The 14,003-nt window shown below is 35.0% G+C and overlaps 1 protein-coding gene and 1 long non-coding RNA gene across 2 annotated transcripts in view; both read right to left on the bottom strand.

Moving 5' to 3' along the window:
- rl (Mitogen-activated protein kinase rl) overlaps window positions 1-14,003 on the bottom strand; it is a 57,015-nt gene that overhangs the window by 23,689 nt on the left and 19,323 nt on the right. The window contains exon 3 of the mRNA XM_073968450.1: window positions 9,476-9,586. Coding sequence (XP_073824551.1) covers window positions 9,476-9,586 — 111 coding nt within the window. The remainder of the gene's footprint in view (window positions 1-9,475; window positions 9,587-14,003) is intronic.
- LOC141394278 (uncharacterized) lies at window positions 3,635-9,111 on the bottom strand. The gene is made up of 3 exons (XR_012410303.1): window positions 5,535-9,111; window positions 4,820-5,477; window positions 3,635-4,478 (listed from the first exon to the last, which is right to left on the bottom strand). It is a non-coding gene; the product is annotated as an uncharacterized lncRNA (long non-coding RNA).

Genomic DNA, 14,003 nt, shown 5'->3' with positions numbered 1-14,003 from the left:
AAAACTTCTCATTGAACTTTTTTCTTTGCTTACCTTTATACATGGCACAATCATACAGGTATCCGCTTCAGCTCAGCTGATGTACTGTGAAATGTCAAACACAGATTGTTGTCATTTAAATTCGCCGCACGTACACATAACGCAAAGTTGACTTCAAAAAGTAAACGGTTAACACAGTTAAATAGAAAAAGACGCGTTTTGAAAAAAGAAAATAAAAATGAAAGTGTGCTATATTTGCAAAAAAAAATATGTTGTTGGAAAAGTTAACTTCTTTAGTGTCCCATCTGATGAAGGGAAAAGGTTGGAATGGGGTGCAAATTGCGGAATGCAATTTCCTCCCAGTGCAAAAATATGCTCCGAACACTTTAATCCCAAGCACTTGACAGGAAAGTGTACCAAACAAAGATTGCTCCCTTTGGCTATGCCAGAATTGCGACTCTATAAACCAGAAGGCACAGAAATTCCCCAAAATGAAGATACCGAGTTACATGAGGACATTTGGCGAGAAGAGTTTGAGGAGTTCCAAGCACCCCAGAGCACTGGCCCACAATATATACTGTTTAAACATGCTGGTACCCAGACTGAGTAAGTAGAATTAGAGCAACACTTCCTCATTTACATTAACATTTACTTTTTGTCTTTAGTCCTGTACTATTTGCTGATGAATTTGGAAAATTCGTAGAAAAATCAAGGGCATTGGAACAGGAAAATAAGATATTAAAGCGTGAACTGCTAGATGCAAATACTGCTGCAGGGAACTTAGGAAACATATTTAGTCCCGGACAGATCAAAAAGTTAAGAACGAGAAGCAGAGTTGAATGGAAATGGATTGACATTTCTAATGCCATATGCTTGCATGCCGCAGGCCCAAGGGCATATCGGCATATGTATAAAAAGGGATATCCCTTGCCACATGTCACTACTCTTCAACGTTGGTGCAACAAGGTAAACGTGGACGAAGGAGTGCTTTCAACGTCGATAGACTTCATGCGACAACTAAGTTATATGTCAAAAGAAGATAAGCTATGTATTCTTAGTTTTGACGAAATGAAAGTGACAGAAACCTTTGAGTACAACTTCCGCAAAGACATGGTACGGAAACCGACAAAACATGTGCAAGTTGCAATGGCCAGAGGATTGATGAAATCATGGAAACAACCAGTCTTTTACAATTTCGACTGTAATATGACGAAAAATATTTTGTTCGGTATTATTGAATCCCTGAGCAATGCAGGTTTTACTGTGGTGGCAACAGTATGCGATATGGGATCGTCCAATCGTAAGTTGTTCAACGATTTGTTTGTGACACCTGGTAAGTATTATTCTTCTATAACTCCGTGCTGCACCCACAACAGTTACGACATTGAATCGGATAAAATGCGCAGAAGAATCTCTTAGAATTGTGTAAAGCCTGTACTACAACAAGGAATTGTATTAACTCAGAAGCACCATAAAGTAACTGGTAAAGTAGTCTAGTGTTTTTGTTAATATTTCATTTTTATTAAAGGCTTTGCTTTAACATTATGCTAATAAGTATCATACTTCGCATCATTCCTGACCGAGTTGCTTTTGCACGTGTCCGAATTCATCATTTCTCATTTAATCATACTTACTAAACAGTTTACCACATTTGAACGTTAATAAATTATTTTAATTGCAATATACAGACAATCCATACTTTCAACATCCTGTAAATCCGGACGATAAAGTATTCGCGTTTTTCGATGTCCCGCATCTTCTGAAATTAATAAGGAATCATTTCCTAGATACAGGATTGATTATTAACAACGAATTGCTCACAACCAAAACCATTGCGGACGTTTTAAGACATACTAAGACGAGCGATGTATCCATTGTCCATAAATTAACGGACGAACATATTTCCACTAAATTCGCAGGTATGTGAAGCAAATACATAAATATTATATTTGAATATTTACACAATTAATTACAGCCAAACAGAAAGTAAAACCGGCTGCTCAACTCTTCTCGAACACAACCGCAAATGCCATTAAACGGTGTCATATGCTCGGTATGGATGTTCATAAAGCTGTGGAAACGGCAGAATTTATTAAACTAGTTAATGACTGGTTTGATATTCACAATTCTTCCATTGGTACCTTCGCGCTACCGGGAAAGGTAAGATTCATATTTCTTGAGTAAAATACAAATTCACTTATATATTGAACTTTATTAGGAGCCATATGGACTAAAACTAAGAGAACAACAAAATGTTTTGTGGAAAATGGATGAAGTGATGTCTAAAAAAATCGTTCCAAAGAAAACGAGCTATGATTTTTTTAGGTATGGTATATTACAATCAAATAGTGCTTTAGTGATGCTCTATCAATACGTGAAAAAATATGACTTCAAGTACATTGCTACCCGAAGACTAAATCAAGACATATTAGAGAATTTTTTTGGAGCAATGCGAAGTAAAGGTGGCCTGAATGACCATCCTTCACCTCAAGATTTCATCTATAGGCTCCGCAAATATATACTAGGTAGGTAATGCAAACATTGATTTACAAGAATTGTACTTACAAAAATTTTTGTTCTAGCTCGGAATACCGAAGCGTTATCAGGGAACGGAAATGTGGAAGATGATACAACGGATTGGCTGGAAGGTGATGTATCGTCTTTAAATATTCTCCAACACAGTTTGGATGGGCCAGTGGAGAGTACACAAGATGATGGCTATGAGGAACTACCATCGTCCTCGTCAACAGAAATGATAGATATTAGTGACTTGAACGATTCCAATTTAGTGGACATTGGTCATCTCCAAGAAGATGCCTTGGAATACGTTTCCGGTTACCTGATTCGAAAACTTAACTATCAAGATGTCGAACCGGATTCAAGTTCCTTCACCTGGGTCGATCAACTTTCAAAAGGCTCCTTAATAAAACCAAGTGCACAATTTCTAACTAAAATAAAACTGTTAGAATTGTACTTCAATAGGGTCAACGGCATGGAAATTTCCGACGTTCCCAAACTGCGGCAACTTCTAGTAAACAATACCCGACACGTCGAACTGCCTGAGAAAGTAAGGGAGTTGTTTTTTAGATGCCGTATTTTCTTCAGAATTAAAAATTTGAACAGACGCCTTAAAATCCAAAAGGCAAAGGAAAGAATTATGGGCAACAAGAAACTGATTAAAATAAAACTATAAATTTTTTCTAGGTAAAGTATGAAATTGTGGACAAATATAATATTCATGTTTTCTAAATGTTTTTTATTCTCTTCTAGATCTATTCAAAACAACAAATTTTGGATATCCACAAGAGTTGTGCAGCTATCACAACTTTGGAACTGTAAATCAAGAGGTTAGCTCTTCCTAAAATGTGATATGAATTCTAAGAAGTTTCAACCCATTATTATCATGTATCTCTTTATAATATATATATATATATATATATATATATATATATATATATATATATATATATATATATATATATTATAACAGAAAACTTTTGCACTGTAAAACTTGATCTCATAATGTATAGTCTAAAATCAATTTCATCAAATAAGTGCCATTATTTTATTCCATAAAATTAATCATTTTTTTTTTCATTAGTATTTTATTCAAAAATTACTCTTAATTAGTAAAATGTAAACGTGATGCCTACCACACATGTATATACGACAAAGATAATAAATTAATTTTTTTTAATGTCTTCAATCTTAGTTCTGTTTTTGTTATATATGAAGGTCATGGTCATGGTCATTTCACAGACGGTTTGAAATAAATTGATATAGCTCAATGCACAGTTGTTGCGCTGCTATAAACAATGACCATTTGGCTGGAAAAACTGGTGTTTACATTGTTGCCTCTGGATCTGGTGTTTGATTGTTATTGGTTACGCCACACGACTAGATCATTCAAAAATTATTCCAAGTTTCGGAGATTAACATTTGCAAACCTTCAGTCTACAATAAATAGTCGAACCAAGCATCATAGTTATGGGGATTTGAGGCCACCTTCTAAATGATATAAAGCGATTTGTAAATAACTCTAGCCCTTTCGTGCTCTTTTTGGCCCTGTTGACAAATTCTATTAATAACCACTTATCGATGTAATCATCACCAAAGAATTCCACAGACCGTTCGTATACACGTTCATGGAAAAACCCACGAGTCTCCCCAAAACGTGCAAATTTTATCCATATCGTAACGAAACTCTCTTAATTCGCCTTGTCCTTTATAAAGTTACTCAAAATTCACATATGTTTGCCATGTTTCTTATTGGAATTCTTCCCACTTGGAATATTTGACCCATTGACTTCCAAGCATACCATTTTTACGCAAATAATCCTCGAAAACTACGTTTCCTCTGTTTGTAGTCGGTCGCTTCAGTTGGATTCGAAATTTTCTGTTTTGGCGGCGGTGGGAATGTTTCCAAATCACGTTCTTTGGCTTCGCGGAGCAACGGCTCATCAATAGATTTCGATCTCGGCTGGTGCCTTGTTCTTCACCTGAAAAGTAAGCTGTGAATGGCTATTGTTGCACAAAATATACCTTGGCCACTTTTGACATTTTCTTTTTGGTTGTTCCAAGGAAAGGGATTTTATGATTTATGTGATATTAGGCCTGTCCGATAACTTCCCAAGTAAAAAGTATTTGCAAGTACTTGCAACTACTACTCCTTTCTCGTTTACTATACAATTTTGTTATCGAACAGCATTTTGTAAAAGTTTGTACAAATTTGTACAAACTTTTGAGTTATCGAACAGACCTATTATTATATTTATAAAATTCCAATTGCGAACAAAAACAGCATGCCGTAAGTTTGTGGGGTATGTGCAGAGAAACAAACCTTGTCATCGAACTTTGATTTTTCAAATTCTGTGAGTTTTGAAGACTGATATATAGGAGCCTGCTAAAATTGGAATTTACATTTTTGACGTCCACTACAGTCACGACAAGGATTTAAAGTTCATATTTGCCTTGAAGAATTGAACAATTTCATACTGGTTCCGTTGTTATTTAATCGGATCTTAAACAATTTCCTCAGCAAATTTTTAAATGAATGCCATCAACCATCGTTACTCCAATGAAAAAGAATGGTGGAAAATGTCCTCCAACTAACGTCAAAATCACCAGACTGTCCGCCAAGTTAAATTACAATACGGTATTCCATCATACGTATGTATGCCTTGATTTTTGGCGAAGGCGGCAACACCATGTATATTGACATGCCATGTTGTTGAATACTTTGGTACATCATCATCTGGATGTCGGTCCTTTTGGTACTTCGGGAGTGTGTCCTGTATTTCCAATGGCTGCATTGTTGAAGGTGATAGTATCTATGGATTCTCCGGCATGGAAATTTAAATGCTGGTTTCCATCAGAAAACATCCGTGCCATTGGGTATTCAAGATGGTTACGAAGATGTTACTCCATAATGGTAAAGGTAACCGTGATAATCAATTCCAAAGCAGACATAGACATAAGAGGGCTGTGATGGAACCTCCCTGAAAATTGTAAAGTTATTAGCAGCATACTTCCTTAATTATTACACCAAATCTTACCTTCTTCTTGTACTTCAGGAAACAGCACCGAATCTCATTCAATTTTTCGCCATAAATAACTTCCATCAGATGTTGTTTTATGATATACACGTCTTGTTCCACAATTTCCTTCATAGACGCTTTGGTCGTCTCTTGATTTTCCTTGAAAACCCAGCACGGAACTCGAAATGGAAGTCCCAAACAACTTGCAACATAATATGTTGCTTTTACATATACAGCACACGATGTTACTTGAAATTTAATGAATAAATTACACATGCACGATTTATTTATTCCTTTCCACCGTTTGTTTGGAAAATTAAAAAAGAAAAATATGTTTTCTTATTTTTTCTGATTGGTAATAAGAAATTTGCCGCATTTTTTAAGCGTCAAGGCGAATCAACAAACTAAATTCGCTTGTTTACAATTTTTGACATTTCACAGTACCCCAAAAAGTTGCTTTGTTGTAGCAATTCGCCTTAGCATCTACCTGGTGATTGTGCCATGCCTTTATACTTCGAGCTGACGATTGATGTTTGGGTATAAAAAGTTGTTAGGGATTTGTTTTGGACGATTATTAAAAAACGCTAAAACCACGAAAAAACGCTGCATGTGCATTGACCTGGCATACTCGGTAATGATTTCATTGGCCAATCCATGGTTTTTTTGTCACACATTGCTCTAAGAATTTGTTGCCGTTAGGTTTGCATTGCATTGTTTGTGCACATGTGTGTGTAACGTGATTTGGTAAACTCGTTTTATTTTCGAGAATGAAAAAACACTTCTTGTTGAGCGTTGGTTAGAGGCAGTCGGTTATTAGTTATTTGTCGGACGATCAAGTGAAAAGACTTTTTGTTGAACACGTGGTGTGGTGGTCTACCCATAATAAACATTGTTTGAGAATGTGAATTAACTGGAGTTTGAATTAAACATGAGGAAAAAGAAGAGAAAAAAGAAAAGACTGGAGATTGAGCGCTACTTGTGTTTTTTTCTTTTTAACAACGAGCTAATATTAAATAATCAATGCAGAGCCCTATGATTACGTAAAAAAACGTTACTGTACATAATACCTTTAAAACAATGATGTGCAAATTTTTGAGAAAAACTCAGGAAAGACCACCAAATGGTATCCAAACAAAACTATATGTCATATAAAATTCTGGTGCAGTGGAAAAAAAAAAATTAATTATTTTAAATAAAGACAACCCATATAAAAGAGAACTAACTGAATGTTATTACTGAAGCAACAAATCATATAAAAATTTCAAATCTTCATCCTTATCAATTTAAATAAAAAAGAAAAAACAAAAAGAAAAAAACTGTCATTACCTGTATGAGAAACCAACAACCACAAGAAAAGTAAATGTTGTAAAACAAGAGAAGAGGAAATTCAAAAAGGCTTTTAGCCAGAAAATAAACAATTGAAATTACAATGCTGTGCATATAACAACAACTACCCTGGACTCACGCAGCAGCAACAACGAGGAAATAGCATTAAGAATTAGTTTGTAAGTAGATGATAAGTTAACTATAAGAAATGATTATATTATATAATAATAATTGTCAACTCTTGAATTTAAATATGAATCGCTAATTTTTTTTTTCATTATTAAGAGAGAGTAGCTGGACCATGGGCGGTGTTGGAGTAACGGCGTTATTTACCGTAAGATAACAGTAGGTAACATATTTTTTTTTTGTGGTTTATCTGTTAAAATTGTGAGTGTGTAAGTTACCATAGGCGTACTTTTAGGGCGGGAAAAATGCACTCCATGTGATAACTACATCGGTCACAAATGAGTAGAAGATGATCGTTTCTCAGACCAACAGCATGTGTATTTGTTGTAGAATTTAATTATGTGGTTTTGATATAATAGGCATGTAAACTCCTACGTTACGAGGCGATAACCCGGGATACAGTAACCTCGCCACGGTAGAGCTAGCCGATTAGAACTTGAAACATGCCCTGTATTCGAGATTGTCGAAAATAATTGTTGATCATTTTTTGTATTGACTCGCTCGTAACAAAGTTTCTTGTTGAAGAAGTTATTGAAAAATAACTTCGTTGGAGAATATCCACAAACAAGAAACAAGGGAACTGATGAGATCCCGTGGCGTGGATCGGAACTATAGTATTCCCTGCCTTACCCCTTGGCGAACAATGCCAAATCTTTTCCACTAATAAAATAGTTGTTTTAAAATATTAAAACAACAATGGGATTAAGCCAGACTATTTTGAAAAAACAAAATTGCAAACGCTATCCCAATAAAAACGCTACAGTGCTTCATAAATGACAAATTATAATTAAATTAGAACTAGTTTATTGGCCTACGCGGCTAAGCGAACTTTAAACTAGCAATCTGACGGTGTTGGGTTCAATTCCAAGTCTTAACGGTTATATTTCAATGGAGCAAAATTAGGTGAACTTTCTATTCCAACAAGCACTATAATTCAATTCTATTAGACGTTATTGTAAACTGGAATATTATATTTATTTTTGTATATAAGTCAATTTATGGACAAAATATATTTAATATAAATTAAGTGAACTGTAACAATTTAAATGTAACTTTTAATTCTCATAAGGAATGTTGTCATAAAAGTAATGTCAATCACTTGGAATTAAGCGTTTTAAGTCTTGCAGGTGTTGGAATTTCTTTTTTGAAACTTTTAGCCTTTGTGTGTAAATCTGAGGTAAAATTCTGTGGTAAAATCTGGTACTCGCCTTTGATATCAGTTTTAAAAAAGATTATACCGCTATGATCATAAGCCAATGCTAGCAGTTTATTGACTGTAGGATCTCCAGCCTACTGTCTGCCATTCTTTGTTATACTTAATTTTTGAAGCGTTAAAGTTGCGCTTTTCTCTGGACCCATTTGAGTACCATTTAAATTAGCAGAATTTGTCCTGCCTCTAGTCATTCTCTCTGTTATTCCAAGTGTTGACAAGAACATTTTTGGCAAACTTGCAGTCTATTTTTATACATACTTGTATTACACCGGGTGCCACCGTGGTGCAATGGTATGCACGCCCGCCTTGCACGCAGAAGGTCGGGGGTTCGATTCCCCGGCTAGGCAACATCAAACATTTTTCAACGGTGGCAAAATACCCCTCAGTAATGTTGGCGACATTTTCTGAGTATTTCAGCCTTGAAAAACTTCTCCACAAGTGGTGTCTTAAGACACGCCGTTCGGACTCGGCGATAAACAGTAGGTCCCATATCATTGAGCTAAATATGAATCGGGGTGCACTCATTGGTATGAGAGAAGTCTCCCTTGTCCCGTATGGGATGTTGTGGAACAATGTTTGTGTTTTTGTTTGTATTACACCGACCTGAATTTTGAGAATATACACGTTTTCGCCTCACCGTCTCAATAAGACTTGTAACGTACATCCTTTTTTGCTCCCAAGACATTTGCCAAAAACTTTGGAATATTTCCGTTCGTTCTTTCTCTTGGAAGAAGGAACAATGACATTTGTCTTGCACTGCCTTCCGTATAAACATTTCCTTTTGTCCGTTTATCATATTGTTCTCCATACATACGTTTTATTTTGTTTTTATCTCTTTTGTTGCTCTTGGGCGGTTTATTAATGTCAGGGTTTATGTCTTCAAAATTCACCTTCAATTAGACACTTCCTTCAATCACTTTTTTATGAAAACTTTAGAAATTTGAACAAACGTAGATATGTTGACCGAATGAAAACGCAATTAAAACTAATTAATATCGCAAAAATCAAAGACTACTTTGTTCAGTACTAATGTTTAATTTTCAAATAAAAAAAAAATCGTCATTCTTAAACGTAGACGCTTGAAATTTTGCCAGACCATGTATTTTAGCTTAATGTATCAGATTCCACCAAAAAACGAATTTCGATTTTCATGTCTGTTACGTCTTCCGGCATTTATGGTGACGATATGCTACTACATATTGGTAGAGGATTTACAGAAAATGTATTTACTTACCTGAGTTTTAAGTAATTTATATAGATCAGTCTCCATTAAACACTGTACAATATATACATCACGCATTTGCTCTATACTGTCCACTCTTAAAATATCACGAATGTCGATTATCTGAAAATGTATCAAGATTCATTAATATGTAAAGTGCTTCAAAATTGATTGTTCAATAAGAAGTTTTGAGTAAAATGTTTGACGGCAATTCAATATTTGATTTATTTATCAAAGTATACCTATTGTGCAAAAGACTTTATTAAAGTTATGGAATAAAAAAAAGATTGGAAATTGTACATTGGAAATTGTACATTATTACATTTTAAGAATGTACATTTCGAATTACTCAAATTATATGAGTAGTCCTTATTAAATTCTGAAAACTTCTGTCTTATTTAGTACGCCTAGAAAGGGTTAAACTTTCGGTAATAAGATACCTGGACAAAAGTTTCTGACATATGTATACATATTAGTTAATTTGCCCATATTATAAGTTTTTGTAAAGTATTAAGATATTAAAACGCATTTTACACTCGCACTTAAAACAGGTGTTTTGGAAGTTTACGTCATTTATTTGACAGATATTGTATGGAAATGGCAACTTAAATGATGCATGTTTTATAAAACGTGTTAAATGTGTTTAAGATATGTATGTATGTTAGTTTTTTTAAGTTTTCTTTATTGAGACTTCATCTTATAGCAATAACATATTGGTGTGTACAGTAAAGTGTTAACATGATAACTTAGAACTATTATTGTCTTGTTCTAAAAACATTTGCGTATGTATGTTAATACGATGTAAATGTTGCGAGGCTTGCTCTCGGCCTTATAAAGTAGCTAACAGAGCTCTTTTGTCTGTCTATATTATGAGAGCAGTGTTATAGACGTAAGTGTTTGAGAATCTGTTTGTCATATTTTGATAATTTTTGTGGATGCATTTTCTTAAGATCTTCCTCTCAAATATCTCCAACTCTTTGGCTACTATCGGTGATATAGTAAACCAGATTGGGAACCCATATGTTAAAATAGATCTCATGGCCACTTTGTAAAGAAGTAGTTTTGTGTTCTGTGGCAAGTATTTGCAGTTGAAAAGAAGTGAAAACCGCCCAACAATACGTTTAGCCTTTTGAAGATTCAATCGAGCATGTGTGTTGAACTTAATGAAGTTGTTAAGTTAAAGTGAATACCCAAATATTTTAATGATGAAGCAAATGGGATTTCAACTGGGATATAGGAGCACTTTTGTCGATATTGATTTTTATGCCCCACATTTTGTATTAGCTATTAATACGTGCTAGATGTGATGCGGCTTTCGCTAAGGCAGTGACGGGTGATGAGTCATGTGCATATATTAAGCAGTCGTCTGCGTAAAGTATGGCTTGCAAATCTTCATTTATATGAGGAATCAGCAACTGTAGTGTCTTCCAGCTGAAATCTTCGCGATTTGGAAGGCAAGGGAATTGATAAAAAGTTTGGATGCAGTAATCTTTGAACCGGTGACTATCTTTGTGGATAGTCAAGCGGCTCTTAAAGCCATCAAATCCTGCAACATCAAATCCGATGTTGTCCTTAAGTGTAGATCAGCCTTGGGAACGCTAACTAACGGTTTTCGGCTATGCTGGGTACCAGGACACCGCGACTATCTGGGTAATGAAAGAGCAGATGAAGTAGCTAGACGAGGATCGCAGTCTACAGATCTAGCTATCGCTGACTCCATCAAACAACCCATTTGTCATTTCTTCCAAAAAATTGAAGCGTTCTCTGACGAAAGAGCCAGTGAATTGTGGCATAATGAACCTAGGCGCATTGTAGCAAGATCCATATGACCATCTCTGTCAGTCAAAAGAACGAACTCTCTGTTGAACCTGAGTAAAGCTGAAGTTAGAGTAACGACAGGAGTCATCAGTAGACACTGCTATATCAGGGCCTTTACAATCAAATGGGATGAGGATGTTACTGACTACTCTGACTACTGCAGGCTCTGTGAGGATGAGGAGGTTAGTAGGTGTTCACTTTCCACCGTGTCCAACTTTCTACTCAACTGTGGAACTTGCTGTGATCTACAACATCAACAAAAATCTGAAGTGGCTGGGACAGCGCAACCTAAACGCGTAAATGATGTTTCAAATATTCTGCCTACCATCAAAATAAAACTTTTTCCCTTCTCTAGAACTACTCCTCCCCTCTTATACTTTCCGTAATTTATTTGCTCTTTACTTTTTAATAACTTCCTCTTTTTATTTCTTCCCTCTTCTCCCCTTTCCATCTCCTCTTTTCATTGCATCTTTTTCCTCTTTTTTCTACTGGATGATTAGTATATAGTATTAGTATATGTATTCTTTATTGATTTAATTCAGTTTTACATAGTAATTAACTATATAAATAAAGCAAACAAAAGAATAATTATAAATAGCAGTGTATGACATTGACCTGCGGTCGTCTGTCTAATATGAGAAGATAAAGTGTATGAGATATTGTGTATAAATGGTTAGAAATTAAATTCTGATATTAACATATTTCTATATTCTAGGAAAAATGATAAACTTTTCCAGTTAATTACATCTCCATTGAGTATATTTATCAATTCTAATTCAGTTAGGAAGTGTTTTTGAAAGAACATAAAACGAAATTCTTTAAGAACTGGACATCGGCCTAGAAAATGCTGTAAGTTTTCAATTTCATTTGAGTTACACATTGAACATATCATATTTTCATTTGTTCCGAATCTGTTGGAGTTAAGTGTAAGCATATCACTTCTAGCTTTCAGAATTCACATCATTTCTCTCTGTGTTAGTGCTTCAATGAAGTATGATCCACCAAGGGTAGGCATTAGGTTTTTTTTTGCGATTGGAGGTGTTCGCACTTGATAGTGCATCATTCAGTTGCTTTGAACGTAAGTTTTGCAGAAGGTATTGTGTCTTTTGCAGCCACTCTTGTTTTGTGATATTCGTACTGAAATATTCCATATTATACTGTGAGGTTATGTTATTTATATTTATTTTCCAAAATATTTCCAATCTCATGGTTTTTTCAGCTAGTATTCTTGGTAATCTGTTTTCGTCGTAATCATACATTATCCGAGTTAAATAGTTTAAATGGTTGTTTAAGGTGAAAATATGACCGTTGTCAATGCCAGTTTCTAACATCAAAACATTAGTAGGAGTGAAACTTGGTATTTTTAATACCTTTTTTAAGAAGTAAAGCGTCAGTTTGTCGACTTCTTCAAAATGACAGAAACCCCAAAGTTGCGATCCATACGACTGTATTGACCTACATATAGCCAAGAAAAGTTTCCATTTAACTTTCAGAGAAACATGTGTCTTTGATAAAAAAAAAAAACATTTCCATGTTGTGTTGATGCTGTTTTTAGCCAATTGATTTCGTTCTTGTATTTGTTTCCTGAGTGAAAGCTTAGGGGTAAATATCAATCCTAAGTAGGTGTATGATTACAATGGACCGGAAGGTCTCCGAGTGACGCAGTCACAAGTTAGTGGCTGCACATCCCCAAACCTAACCTATATGCGGAAAAGGTTGAATAAAAATGGAGCCAGCACACTTCCCTGAGAGACTCCACTGGATATTTCACCTGAGCATCTTGAACTTGGACGCAAAATCGACGATTATGGAAAAAGCTTTGGATGATCTTCACAAGATATGGATCAACGTGTAAATCAATCAGTTTGTATAATATTCCATTATGTGACACTGAATCAAATGATTTCCCGATATCCAAAGATATGGCAACAGTGCAAATCTGATTCCGAAGATTAGTGGTGATGTCACTATGGAATTTTAAAAGTGAATGCTGTGTTGTGATTTTTTTGAAACCTAACTGAAAGTTCGATATTGGCTCAATGATGAATTCTTTTTCAATTTTCTGTTTAAGGACAACAGTGAGATCGGGCGAAATTCGGACATGAGTTCACTATTTGGCTTCTTTCTAATAGGAAGTATTTTTGCTGATTTCCAAGCAGTTGGAAAGTAGCCATTATTAATACATTGGTTGAATATATGGGTAAGTAGTTGAATAGTTGAATCTGAAAATTTCCTTATGATAAAACTTGAGATGCCATCAAACCCACTCGAATTTTTGTTGTTGATCATGGCGATTTTAGTTTTAATATTTTCAGAATCTGTAAAATGGTATGTATCTCCATTGTGCAGTGCGGTAATCATATTGTTAAAAGAATAAATGAATCGTGGGACCAATTCCATGCAGTTTGAGATTTTAGATTCGAGATCTTCCACTCGACGTTCAGGAGATCTGTGTATGAATACTGAAGAATAGTAGTCTTGGAAATGTTGTGCTATCTCAGATGTATTTGTGATAGAACTGTTGCTGTGGATTATACGTTGGCAAGAAGGAGCTTTATTTTTACTAACAATATAAGACTTCTTTATAAGCAGTGGGACCTGGGCCCTATTCCTCGAAACAACTTATCGCTTTTCATTTTGCATTTATCAAAAAGTAGTTATTTTGAAAAGTGATAACCTTTTTTTGTTCCACAAATTACTTTTCAATTTCCCTTGCACTTAG

The sequence above is a fragment of the Musca autumnalis genome, unplaced genomic scaffold, assembly GCF_047663935.1.
Source record: "Musca autumnalis isolate F117 unplaced genomic scaffold, ASM4766393v1 scaffold_2, whole genome shotgun sequence".
NCBI lineage: Eukaryota > Metazoa > Arthropoda > Insecta > Diptera > Muscidae > Musca > Musca autumnalis.
The sequence above is the reverse complement of the archived record's forward strand: the minus strand, read 5'-3'. Positions and strand labels throughout refer to the sequence as shown.